The sequence below is a fragment of the Rhinoderma darwinii genome, chromosome 4 (assembly GCF_050947455.1).
Source record: "Rhinoderma darwinii isolate aRhiDar2 chromosome 4, aRhiDar2.hap1, whole genome shotgun sequence".
In the NCBI taxonomy this organism is placed as follows: Eukaryota; Metazoa; Chordata; class Amphibia; order Anura; family Rhinodermatidae; genus Rhinoderma; species Rhinoderma darwinii.
Window position 1 is genome coordinate 95,513,122 of NC_134690.1, and position 13,935 is coordinate 95,527,056.

Here is a 13,935-nt window from a genome sequence, read left to right on the forward strand (position 1 = left end):
AGGCTAAGTGTATGTTCACACGCTTACTAAACAAAGGGAAAACCGCTCCTGATTTTCAGCCATTTTTTAATCAAACTCGCGTTTTTTAACGGCTGTTTTTGGAGATTTTTTTTTCTATAAAGTCAATGAAAAACGGCTCCAAAAACGTCCCAAGAAGTGATGTGCACTTCATTTTGGTCGGGCATCTTTTTACGTGCCGTTTTTGGAAAACTACCACGTAAAAAACGCCCTGTCGGAACAGAACGCCGTATTTCCCATTGAAACCAATGGGCAGATGCTTGTAGGCGTTCTGCTTCCGATTTTTCAGCTGAAAACATTGTGTGTGAACATACCCCTAAACGGTAAATCTGTCTAATTGTGCTGAGACTGAGAGGTTCATTAGTCACATCCCCAAACAGTCTCAGAACAACTAGAGGGATTTACCGTTCAGGGGTCTGGGAAAGCTGGGTGACCACCATTACCCCTCCTACTGGAGTGTGAGAGGTTCATTAGTCACATCCCTAAACACTCCAGTATGAGGGGTAATGGTGGTCACCCAGCTTTCCCAGACGCAGATATAACCAGGAAAGGGCTGGATGGACGGGCTTCACACAAGGGAGGGGGGGGGGCCGTTTCGGGGGGGGCCGTCGGGGGGGAGGGGGTTGCCGTCGGGGTGGAGAGGGGGGCCGTTTCGGGGGGGCCGTCGGGGGGAGGGGGGCGTCGGGTGGGGGTGCCCGTCGGGGGTCACGAGAGCGGGGGTCTGTGAGGTAGAGAGTGGGACATGCAGAGACACACATCTTACCTGCAGTGCAGCTGGTCTTCAAGATGGCGCCTGCTCTCTCCCTGCAAACAGCTGCTCTGCTCTGTCTGACTCTGACCTGCGTCTGCGCAGGACAGAGCCATAGTGCAAAGTCAATGGGACGGGTCCCGTTCATTGACTCCTATGGACTGAGCTGCCGTATTCCATGTCTGTATGTGTCGTTAATCGACACATACAGAAATGGAAAAAAAAATGGCAGCCCCCATAGGGAAGAAAAAGTGTAAAAATAAAAAAAAGTAACACAAATTAATACAAACGTTTTTAATAAAACACTAACATCAAACTGATATTAAAAAAAAAAATTTGGTGACGCTGTTCCTTTAACAACTGGACTTTTCCATTCCTCTTATCAAAAGGTCGTGTCCCAACACCGTGTAATGCTGTCATGTCAGCACTGGTTCAACTGTCGTCCGTCATGGAGGGGAAACCTCTCATTGACAAGAGTGGCTTTCACTTTGCACGAATTGTTTATTTGAAGGGCTGCAATGTAATGGCACTTTTCCATAGCGGCAGGAGTAATGTGTGGCTGTCCACCGCTTCCCCCAAGGGTGATGGCTCAATCGTCATTTAGAAAAGGGGTTGTTCAGATGTGATCCCTTCTTTGACATTTTTAACAATGTATAACCACTTTGAGTAGCCACACGCGTGGCAGATTTTTTTTAACGTATTTTAGAATGAGCATGATGTGACATTCGTATGTTAATTACTGGAGATTTTGCGCATGTAAAATCCGCAGCATTTCCATCCTATGTGCAGGAGGCCTAAAGGGGTTGTAAATTGTCTGCTATGCAGCTTCTATGTATAGTTTAAATTTTTAAGAAATGTAACAATTTTTAAACACGTGTTTCATTAAAAACAGAGGCGGCAAAGGTTTGAGTAAATTAACCATTTGCAATTCTCCCATTCCTCAATCTGTTAGGAGCCGCAGCAGCTGCTGTGATGTCCAGTTCCAAAGTGACTACTGTTTTGAGACCAGCCTCTAACCAGATGTCCTCTGCTGCCGCGCAGTCAGCGGCTCAGCATATTATTCATCCCCCTATACAGGTACATTTTCTTTAGTGTGTGTGTTGTATTATTTCTTGTGGCTGTATTAAAACCGTTTTAGACTATATGTTTTTAGAATGTATTAGACAATTCTCATGATCTATTCAACACTTAAAATGTCACAAGTCGCTAGACCTTGATTGTGCCATACCAGGATTTTTTATTTTATTTTTTTGTTTGTTTCTTTTAGTCTAGTGTAGTTTTCCTTAATAGTGGAGTGTTTTTCATCCCCATTATTGCTTTTTCTGAGCATTTTAATAGATTTTTCTTTTTGTCAGTTGTTTTTTTTTTTTTTGTTTTTTTTTTGTTCTTGGTCAACATGGCGAGCTACACATCAACTTGGTCACAGTTGCTATGGAACATTCCAGTGAGATAAAAAGGCACATATGACCATCACAAATTTTCAACCATTTTGGAATTTCTGTGGTAGTTGCAAGGTCACGTGCAAGTTTTTTTTTTTTTTTCCCATATGGAATACTAGAAAGTGCATTCGAACTAGGATTTTAAATCAACTTTGGTACACAACAGCTATGCATTTAAAACGCTGTGAATGATTTTAGTTGCTGTAATAAATGCATTGCGTTTCTGTGCAGTCGCGCCCTCCAGCAACCACAGCAACTTCAGTCTCACCTGCTATAGTGGCTACAGTCTCCGCTACTCGAGCGCAGTCCCCAGTTATCACCACCACTCCCGCACATGCTGCAGAACCGGTTCTAAGGTGCGTAAAAAGTGGTTTGTGATCAGTTTAAATTATGATGGTAGTTATCAGTTCGCATTTTGTTTTGAAGATCGTGTGTGTAATATATATAATTTTATATTATATTTTATTTTTTGTCATTTTGCCATAATCTCTGTTCCTGCCTAGACCAACTTTATCAATTCAGCAGCACCCTCCTCCTGCGACAATGAGCATCCAGAGACCTGCCCAGGTGCGTGATACTGGAACACGCATTACACTGCCCACACATCCTGCTTTGGGAGCACAGAAGCAACAGTTGCATGCAATGGCACAGGTACTGTAAACGGAGGGCATTGTCCCTTTACATCACTGTTATGGTATATATGAATGCTTTTTCTTTTCTGTATTCTAATAATCCACTATCATTATATTTATTACTTTTAAAGGGAACCATCATCGGTTTTGACAACCCTAAACCGCTATATAGGGGCTAGAGAGATTTTATCAAGTGAATTCATGTATAGCAGCAGTAATAATGCATACCTTAGAAGAAGTTTCTAGTTCATGCCATTTGGAGAGACAGCAGCATGGATATAGTCCCTTGCCATTAGGAGGCTGAAACTAGGTAGGAAAAAGAGTGTTTGTTCTTTTTTTTTCCCTCAGGAAAGGTTCCCTTTCCGCTGACACTTGTCTAACTAGGGAAGAGGACCATCCTCCCACAGCAAGTCTCCCTCCTAGGATGATTCCAAATGGCAACCGTCCCCATGGCATTAGTGACCCACTGTAATTTTGGTCACTGGAACATGAAATTCCACGGTGTTCAGTTTACTCCACTATGCTCCCAGGGCCCCCAGAAAACTGCACCCTCGCAGGATGTGAGCCTTTCCCCAGACTGGAAATTGTCTTTTAGTCAGGCCTTAGGGTACCTTTCTAAACTCTCCTAGACTTTGGCTGAGGCTCTGAAACGCATGCAGTACCATGTAGAGGCCCAGATAAATGCTCCTCTAAAATCTCACAACGAAGTAACGCACCCTCTTCCCCATGGTATGTCACGTAAGATACCCAGAAGCGCAAATAACAGGTCCTACACTTCTTTAGTCTTTTTTTTCTGTCATCCCCTGTTAAAACCAGCCCTAGGGAAGCTGTCTCTCTGCAGGCTCAGTCTGAATCAGTCCGAACAAGACATTTAAAATGGCAACTTCTTACTATAAATATAAAATAAAAAGGCAGCTTCTCCAAGACTTGATACTTGCTGTTAGGGACACGTTACATGTTAAGGATGTCTCCACTTTACATGTGGTGGTGTTTTGCCAACGGCGCCAGCCTCTGGTTTTCCCAAACCAGTGTGTTTGAGGATCTCGCCTCTAGGGAATTGAGGCACCCTGATAGGTACTTGTCTGCCTCCAAGAGTACAGATATGCTCTTCCCCTTCCAGGATGATTTGGTTTACAAGTGGACTGTTTCTCTTTTGTAGATCTGCCTGTGTCGAGACTGTCATAGAGCACAACCCTTCCACTGTCAGATGCGGCATCTCGTAATGATTCTCTTGACAAAAGATTGAATTCTCTAGCCAAAAGAGCGTTTTTGGCAGCATGTTCTGCCTAGCATTCGCTTTCTCCCTATGGACTGAACAGCTTCACCAGGGCATTACAGAAGGAGCTCTGCAGGAGGACATCTGGCTTCCCAGCTTTTCTAGTTTTTATGCAATGTCACCCTTTAGGCGGCTCGTTTTGCTGCCAGAGCGACGTCTGATTCAGTGGCGATCGTAGGTTTTGGATGTCCCTATGGTCAATGGTTGCATCATTGGAACAAGACAAGTACCTTTCCTCCATTGACCTCTGAGATCCCTACCGCCACATGCCATTCACAAGGGCTCAACGTTTCCTTCGCGTCGCCTTTACTTAACATTTTCAGTTTTTCACCCTCCCGTTCAGGCTTGCTACTGCTCCCAAGCTCTTAGCTACTGTCATGGTGCTGCTCCACGCCAAGCAAGTTGCTACTGTTCCTTACCTGGATGACATCTTGGTTCAGAGTGGCAATGCGGGAGTCCTCTCGGAAACTCCACTGGGCAGAGAATCATTGCCAGTTGTCCACATCCCTGGTGTGGACAAATCAGCAGCAAACTTGGGAAATATTGGATCTGGGGTAATGGTCGTTTCATCTGACAGAAGTGAGGCACTGAAGAGGTTGACCTCTTCACGCCTTGCCTCAAACACAGCCTACGCTCCAAGATCCCAGGACCCTTGTACACGACGCTCTGGTCCTCTCTTGTATATTTTCTCCCCTTCTTTTCTGCCAGAGCTCTCAAACTGTTCAAGGCAGAGGGCATTCCAGTCAAATTGGTGATCCCAGACTGGCCTTGCTGGCACTGGTTCGCTGACCTAGTAAATCTACTCGCGGACGCCCCATGGGACGTTCTGCTGCAAAACTACCTCCTTTCCCAATTTCCGCTGTTCCACTTCACCTCCGCTTTGTTAAACTGCCTGGCTATTGAAGTTGCGGATCTGAGATTCTATGGTGTTTCCGAACCTGTTTCTGTATCTGCTATTCATTTCTATGGGTGTTCCTGATACAGTTTAGCACAACGCGCTCCTCTGTTTCCAGAAAAATCGCCCACCTAGTAACTCAGTGGTGGGAGCCCAGTGGCAGAAGGAGGGAAGGAAGGTATCCGGGAGCCCCATTATAGAGATGGGTGCAGGTCCCAGGAGTGCACCTATCGGGCATTTATGGAACATCCACAGGATATTTCCGAGATGGCAATACTCCTTTATTGTCGTACCGTTTGTATACGTAGCTCTAGTGCAGACCTGTATGCCTCAGGTTAATTGAGCTGCTACTCCTTGTTTTTAGAATGCAAACAATCTATCTGTGTAGTCTCATCCGGCAGTTGTGTATTCCTCCCATCCCCCTTCTTGTTAACCTAAACATTGATACTCCTGAATATTAAGTACACCATGTAAAATTTCCAGAAATAGTGTTACATAAAACTGCTTGGATGTGTACAGTCGGGTCACATTATGACCACCTCCTACTTTCGACGTTGGCAGCATGTAGCCCATGAATGTAGTGACGTGTCGTGGGCTTGCTTGGTGGGTACATAAGGTGTGCGATAGGCTGTCTGAACACATATCACTCATTTTTGCCATTGTGTAAAATGGGCGATTTATCATAAAGAGTTGCAAAAAGGGATGATTATTGGCTTTCAGACCAAGGGTGGCAGTATTTCTCCAACAGCATAGTTTAACTGCTCGCGTGCTGCTGTGGTGAAAGTGTATAGTGAGTGGACAAATGGCACCATTGGGAGTAACAGATTTGGAATCTGCGGAGCACGACGTTCCATTGTTAGGAGTGAACGTCTGCTACGAAGGTGCGCCATGGCTGAAAGAGGCGGCTACCAGATGTGTGTCTAAAGTAGTTCAGCGAACCCTACTGCATATGGAGCTGCGAAGCAGACTGATGGTCACTGCTGCTATGTTAACAAAGGTGCATCGGAAAAAAGGCTTCAATTTGCAAGGCAGTATCTGAATTGGACCACCGATGATTGGGAAGGGTTGCCTTCTCCGATGAGTCGTGTTTTCTGCTTCATCGAACGAATGGACTTTGGCGTGTCAGGCGAGATTCATCAGAGAACAAATACCCTGCAACCATTGCTGGAAGCACACAAGATGGTGGCGGCAGCGTTATAGTCTGGGGAATTTTTTCACAGCATTTTCTGCGCCCACTCACCCATGTGGAAGGCACTCTGAACTGATTTTGTTATGAATCCATCGTTGGAGATCTCGTCCACCCATACATGCTGTTTGTCTTCCCTGGGAGATGGAATCTTCCAGCAAGACAATGCGACATGTCACACGGCTAGAAATGTCCGACAGTGGTTTTAAGAGCACAACCAAGAACTCCAAGTACTTCCCTGGCCCCCTAATGTGCCAGACTTGAACCCAATTGAGAATCTGTGGGACCAACTTAATAGTTTTGTTGGCTCTATGGATCCTCCCCCACGCACCCTGCGGCAAATGTGGGATGCGCTGCAGTCAGCGAGGCTCCAGATACCGGAGACAACCGACCCGCACCTTATTGAGTCACTCCCAGCCCGTCTAGCTGCTGTCCGTGCTGCACATGGCGGTTACTCTGGATATTAGCTGCTGGTCATAATAATGTGATTCGACTGTGTATAATCACGTATGTTTGATACAGAAAAGCAACATGCCCTATCTTGAGGCGTTTTCAGCCTCAAACCCCATGAGAGATGGAAAAAACGCTGCGAAAGGACTATGCGGTTTTTGATGCGTTGTCAGAACTGCTCACGGTTTTTCTCTTTGCCTGTTGAAGAAATATGTAAAAATGCCTCAAAACACCGGCGCTAATCTTTCCAGGCAGAATTTTCTGCATGCAAAAAAACTCTGTGTGAACATATCCTAAAAGGATACAAAATTGAAAAGTATGCCAGAACACGATTATGGCATCCTGCGTTCAGTTTGAAACAAAAGACAATCGGACAAACCTGTCATTAATTCCAAATTATAATTGCCTGTCCCCACCTTGTTGGTGGTCACGGGACTTTAACTAGCCTATAAAGCATGGCTTCAATACAGGGTGGGCCATTTATATGGATACACCTAAATAAAATGGGAATGGTTGGTGATATTAACTTCCTGTTTGTGACACATTAGTATATGGGAGGGGGGAAACTTTTCAAGGCTGGGTGTTGACCATGGCGGCCATTTTGAAGTCGGCCATTTTGTATCCAACTTTAGTTTTTCAATGGGAAGAGGGTCATGTGACACATCAAACTTATCGAGAATTTCACAAGAAAAACAATGGTGTGCTTGGTTTTAACGTTACTTTATTCTTTCATGAGTTATCTATGTCATTATGGGTGTCAGGTCCGAGCATTCCTAGATGAACAGTTTCCTGGAAAGTGGATTGGTCATCGTGGGCCAGTTGAATGGCCCCCTAGGTCTCCCGATCTGACCCCCTTAGACTTTTATCTTTGGGGTCATCTGAAGGCAATTGTCTATGCTGTGAAGATACGAGATGTGCAGCAACTGAAACTACGGATACTGGAAGCCTGTGCTAGCATTTCTTCTGCGGTGTTGCTATCAGTGTGTGAAGAGTGGGAGAAGAGGGTTGCATTGACAATCCAACACAATGGGCAGCACTTTGAACACATTTTATAAGTGGTCAGAAACTTGTAAATAACTCATGAAAGAATAAAGTAACGTTAAAACCAAGCACACCATTGTTTTTCTTGATGTGTCACATGACCCTCTTCCCATTGAAAAAACTAAAGTTGGATACAAAATGGCCAACTTCAAAATGGTCAACACCCAGCTTGAAAAGTTCCCCCCCTCCAATATACTAATGTGCCACAAACAGGAAGTTAATATCACCAACCATTCCCATTGGTGGAAAGAGGAACCCTACGAAAGTGGTACGAATTGTGGCAAAGAAGCCGCTTAAACATCCAAAGAACTTCATGCTGAGCTGGCGATATCTGGAGTGATGGTTTCAACCCGTATCATACACCACCTAAAGTTTGGGCGAAGGCCAAGGAGGACCCCACTGCTTAAAGAAAGGCATAAAAAAAGAGTGACGGAACCTCTGCCAAAGTTAAATAGACAAACCACAATCCTTCTGGAAAAATGGGCTGACAGATGAAACCAAGCTAGAGCTCTTTTGCAAGGCGTACCAGCGTTCTGTTTATAGACTATGAACTGAAGCCTATAAAGAAAAGTGCACCCTACCTACAGTAAAACATGGTGGAGGAGCCATAATTATTATGTCTGGCTGCTACACTGCCTTTGGGACTGGAGGCCTGGAACGTGTTACAGGAACAATGAAATCAGGATTCAGTGTTTGAGTGAAATGTGCTCCGAAGTGTTAAAGGGAAGGTATCGCAATTTTTTTTATTTTTTTTTTTTATAATATTGCTTTTAGTGTGACATTAAAATACATTTTATTTATGTGAGCGCTCAGCCGCTTAGTTTGGCTTTTTTTCTGGAAATCGATGTAGTGGTGTACGGACTTTCCGTAAAAAGCCGAAAAGAAATTAAGCAACTGAGCTCTCACACGGGTGGATTTCCCGCTTCGTTTTAGCGATTGGTGGGGGTCTCTGTGCTCGGACCCCCACCAATCAAAACTACTGACATGTCAGAAGTCTGAACGTTTAGTTACCCTTTAATGTGGAGAAGAAAAAAAAATCCTTAAATTGCAAACATACCACGCTAACTTTTGCTCGGTGGTTAGGATACGTTTTCAATAATAATTGCCAGTGCATGTTACTCAGGATGATGTTGAGCCACACTGTAGGGGGCCGCGAACCACATGTGGGCCCCCTAGCCACTGGTTGGCGACTACTGCTCCATTGTATTCTATTTTCCTTTTTAAATGGGTTATGTGGGGACCAAAAAGTATTAGCGGTGTTCTCACTGCAGTATGTGACTACACTTGATTATATATGTCGGATCCCCCGTCGTGCTGATTGAGATTTTATATTAGGTTGTTTTGGAATCAGTAGAATATTTTTAGTATTGAGAGAGAATGTTCTGTTTCGAGCATTAATTTACATTTTTAACATTATGCACTATATTATTTATTTTTTGGGGTAGAAGACTCTCTTTGGCACAGGAAATCCAGTTGCTGCCGCGACTGTGGCTCCTATTTTGGCAACAAACAATCTGCCATCTGTAACAACATCAGGTAAATATTTATTATAATTTATTTTTGCGTTATTGGCAGTTCTTGTGAATGAGACTTGATAACATACCCATGTTCCTTATCCACCAGCACCCTGTAGTTCCCTTAGACTGCTTGCAGGCTTTCTTTAAATGCTCACATTGAGGGTCTCCATAGGAATGTATAGTGTACGAGACTTCCAGTTCACACAGCAGACCCAGCCGGTCACAGTGCGGTCACGTGACAGACAATAATTGTGGCCGGGTTAGTTTGGCAACAAAGCGCCTGGTAAAAGGGTGGCCTGCACTCCCTCTTACCAGGTGTACTTTACAAACTGGGGCCACAATAGTAAAAACAAAAAAACTGAGCGTCTCTTAAAAGGGAATGTGTCGCAAATTAAACTTTTTTTTTTTTTTTTTTAATTTCCTTCCACAAGTTGCGAAGTATTAAAAATTTAAATAATAATTTGACATGTTATCCTATGTTGGCCACCAGAGGGAGCACTTCCAAGAATTACAGCAAGGTGAATCAGGCAAAGCAACCTGACTCAAAGCTGCTGTAAATGTGGGATTCACCCTCCTATTTTTGGCTACAAGCCAGGAAGAGGTGTCTTCAAATTGCTAAGCCATGTCCAGGTCCATTTTTGAAGAGTTTACAATGGCAGCTGGCAGAAGTTAAAGAACACACCAAAAGGCTAAGAATGACGAAAGTCAAGAGGGAAGGCCCTGTGGTGAATGACTTTTCAGTTGACCGGTTCACACGTCGTATATTTGATCCGTCGTTTGGTGTCAAAACGCTCGATTTAAGCTTTTCATTTACATAAATGGGAAAGAGCACAGTTAGTACATAAACATGCTTTTTTTATGCAAGCATTTTTAAAAACCGTTTTGCACAAATAATGAAGTGTTTAGTCAATTCTTTGGCACGTAAAACGCGCCAAGTGTTCCCATAATCAATGGGAGTCATAATTATGCACCAAAAAAAAGCAAAATGTGCACACAAAATGTGTAAGAATACACGAAAAAAAACCTCAGAACGCTTGGTTGAGCTTCCCGTTTACATCAATGGGAAAGCGAGCCGTTAGAACATACTACACACTTTAAAACGCAAAGCGTTTTTAAAAAGCGCGTTTCACAAAAAAGCATTGGATCAATTTTTTGGGTGCGTTAAATGCGCCAAATGTTCCCAGTCAGTGAGAGTCCTAGCTAGGCGCCAAAAAACCGTACACAAAAAATGCACCAAAATCCATGTAGTTTAGAAACCGCTTCACAAGAAACTCTAGTGTATTTGACACGTTCACACATCATTTTTTCTTATCGCCGTGTGAACGTGCCCTAAGGGAGTTATTTTTCATTGGCTCCTACTTTACATTGCGGTGCAGAGAGAAGACCGAAGTCTGTAGGTGAGTATAAGTATTTTTATTTTTCATATTACTAAGGCCTCATGCACACATCTGTTGCTGGTCATACGGCCGCAAATCACAGATCCGTGAAACATGGACCGCACACGGATAGCTTCTGTGTGCAGTCCGTTGTTTCAACGGACCAAATGAATGGAATGGGCAAGACTGTTCCGCAAAAATCGGACAGGAATAGGACCTGTTAGATTTTTGTCAGATTGGCTACACTGTTCCGTAAAATAACAAAACGGAAGTGTGCATGGCCCCATAGAAATGAATGGGTCAGTGTGCCATCCGTTAAAAAAAAAACAAAAAACTGATAGCACACTGAAGTGTGCTTGAAACCGAACTTTTTTTTTTTTTTGTTTTGCCGGTTCCGCTGGACTAATTGGTCTACGTCGTAGTTTCGGTGGACCACTGCGATGATCTACGGTTTTGTGGTGTTTCTATAAATAAAATGGTTAATAAGGATGGTGGGTTGGGGGGGAGGGTTTATTTCAATAAAAATATTCTTAGCTCTGTTTTTTTTTGCGCCTTGATAATGGCAGTTGTCTGTTTGACGACGTCCATTACTAAGGCGGGGCTTAGTGCTAGCCAGTAAAAAGGATCGCACTAACCCCCCCCCCCCCCCCCCACACTCCCATTATTACCCCGATACCCACTGCCACCAGGGGTGCTGGGAGGAACCTGATACAATCCAGTACCCGACCATCTGTAGTGACGAACAGGTACTGGGGTGGCCGCATTTTGGTATTATGAAGCTGGGAAGGGCCAAAAACCATGGCCCTTCCCATCCTTGTAATGCCAGTCTGCTGCTGCTATGTTGTAGCTGGTTGGTTATGAAAAATGGGGGGACCCTGCAACTATTTTTATTAAAAATTTTTTAAACTATGTGGGTTCCCCCCCTATTTTTATAATCTGCCAGATACAACATAGCAGCAGGCTAGCATTACCAGGGTGGGAAGTGCCACGGTTTTTGGCCCTTCCCAGCCTCCATAATACCAGCCTGCAGCCGCCCCAGTGCCCAACCATCACTACAGATGTTCGGGTACTGGATCGTACCCGGCTCTTGGTGGCGGTGGGTACAGGGGTAATAATAGGGGTTAGTGCTAGCCTTTTTACTGGCTAACACTGAGCCCCGCCTTAGTAATGAGCAAACACACACCTGCCATTATCAAGGCGCTAATAAAGTATTACAAAAAACAGACCTAAGAAAATATTTGTATTGAAATAAAACTCACACACAACCCTCGTTAACCATTTTATTTGAATTAAAAAAAACTAAGATCATCGCAGTAGCCCACCGAATCTTCGACTTAGTCCAATAGGTCCAGCGGAAACAAAAAAAAATTTTTTTTTTTTTTTCAAACTCCAATATGCAGCATGGATAGCGATTTGAATTAGACTTTTCTTTTGCTTCATTGTTGGCACAGGGTCTACTCCCCACACACAAGTTTGTACAAGCTCCATTGTTACCATGACAATGCCAACTCACTCTTCCCATGCTACAGCAGTGACTACTTCCAACATTCCTGTGGGTAAGTTAATTTGTTTTCCTATCGGCACTTTGTAATCTACAACCATACAATTGAAGGGTGTTTCCAACCCCCCAAAATTGTTTGCTGTGGGTACAAAATAGTGTAAAAACTCATTTTAACATAATTTCTCTTCAAATTCGTTGCCATCCCTTTTGTCGTCTCTGCACCCTGATGTTCACTGAGACGCGCCCCCCCCCCCCCCTCACTGCTCCTCTACTGAGAGAACTAGTGGATGATACAGGTAGAAATCGACCTCCACTATAGGCGTGGGATTGTCTGTGCATAAAGATTATTTAGAGCATAAGGATCCAGCATATAAAGTATCCACAAAAGGAATGCAAATTCCTGAAAGTGGCCTTATGTTTATCTGAAGTGTGTATTTCATGCAACTACTGTACTTTTTCTTCCATGACCATTCTCGGACTTGAATTATTTACTTAAATTAGGATTTATTTATTTTGCTTTTATTTTGTCTTTTAGCTAAGGTTGTCCCACAGCAAATCTCTCACACTTCACCTCGGATACAGTCCGAGTATACACCTGAGAGAGGCAATCTGATACCTATTCCTGGTCACAGAGCCTCACCCAATCCCATGACAATGGAGGCTAGGAGTGAAAATAGGTGAGTTCTCGCAGCATTTGTATGTAGAGCAGTGGTACTATATTTCTGCTCCTTCGCTTTAGCTCACAGCTGATGAAGTGATCTTGTCCTATATGCTTATAATCTACTCAAAGGTAGGGCTGAGTGTTTGACCTAAATTACGATTAATGAATGATTTAGGCCACACCTGTTTCTGCATGCCACACTTTCATTTGCATGCTAAACCTTTGAATTAATATATATCCCCTTCGCCTGCTCTATACTACTGTTTTTTTACTATGCTCTAGGGGGAAAATAAGAAAAGGGGTTTTTTTTAATGTTAAAAAAATAAATAAAAATGTCAACTCCTCTTTACTTTTTACATTAGTCCCCCTAGGGGACTTCAACCAGCGATCGTTAGATCGCTTGCACGATATACTGCAATACTAATGTATTGCAGTATATCGTTATTCTGACAGGCAACTATTAAGCCCTGCCGGAAGCAGGGCTTAATAGGTGCACAAAGATGGCGGACCTGGGGGCCTTCATTAGGCCCCCAGGCAGCCATAGCAACCATCACCCCCCCGCGATTGCGTTGCGGGGTGCACGTTGAGCTGTTAGAGGGGGTCGCCCCCCTCTTTCTAACTATTTAAATGCTGCAGTCGCTATTGAGTTAAACGAGCTGGATCACGCTCGAGCGCGATGCCGTTAGTTACTCTGAAGTGTCGGCTGTAACAGCCGACACCAGCATCGTATGGAGCAGTTCGACTCCGTGAGCCCGTTCCATACTTCCCCTACCCGACTTTGGCGTATGGATTCATCAAATGTCGGTAAGGGGTTAAAGAATTCTCTCTGTTTTTTCATAAGCCTGATGATGACCTAAGTGCTAGGTCGAAACACGTAGCTTCCATATTAAACTGTAGAGATACATGCTGTTTCAAAGTACACATCGTTTTATTTTGTTTTTTTTTTATCCAATAAAGCCATTTTATACTTTATTCACTGAGGCCCGTTCTTCATTGGGAACGTAGCTGACTATCAAAGACCGTGCAGGAGCGCCTTCAGGAAGGAGTGATTTCCTTTTTTTCAACTACCTTTTGGACTGTTTGAGGCCTAGACAGCTTGTCCGTGAAGAAATTCCCACAGTGCCCCTTGGGTACCGAACCGCTGTGGTCATGCTCTTTGCTTACATTATTATTATGAAACTTCCCCAAGGCATCT

At 43.9% G+C, this 13,935-nt stretch overlaps 1 protein-coding gene across 7 annotated transcripts in view; it reads left to right on the forward strand.

Annotated features, from left to right (window-relative positions):
• SAP130 (Sin3A associated protein 130) overlaps nt 1–13,935 on the forward strand; it is a 49,972-nt gene that overhangs the window by 14,832 nt on the left and 21,205 nt on the right. For 6 of the 7 annotated variants that reach the window (XM_075861410.1, XM_075861409.1, XM_075861407.1 and 3 more), the window contains 6 exons: nt 1,719–1,843; nt 2,437–2,561; nt 2,709–2,856; nt 9,131–9,221; nt 12,030–12,134; nt 12,615–12,756. In XM_075861410.1, coding sequence (XP_075717525.1) covers nt 1,719–1,843; nt 2,437–2,561; nt 2,709–2,856; nt 9,131–9,221; nt 12,030–12,134; nt 12,615–12,756 — 736 coding nt within the window. The remainder of the gene's footprint in view (nt 1–1,718; nt 1,844–2,436; nt 2,562–2,708; nt 2,857–9,130; nt 9,222–12,029; nt 12,135–12,614; nt 12,757–13,935) is intronic. The other variant, XM_075861408.1, reaches the window with a different exon arrangement.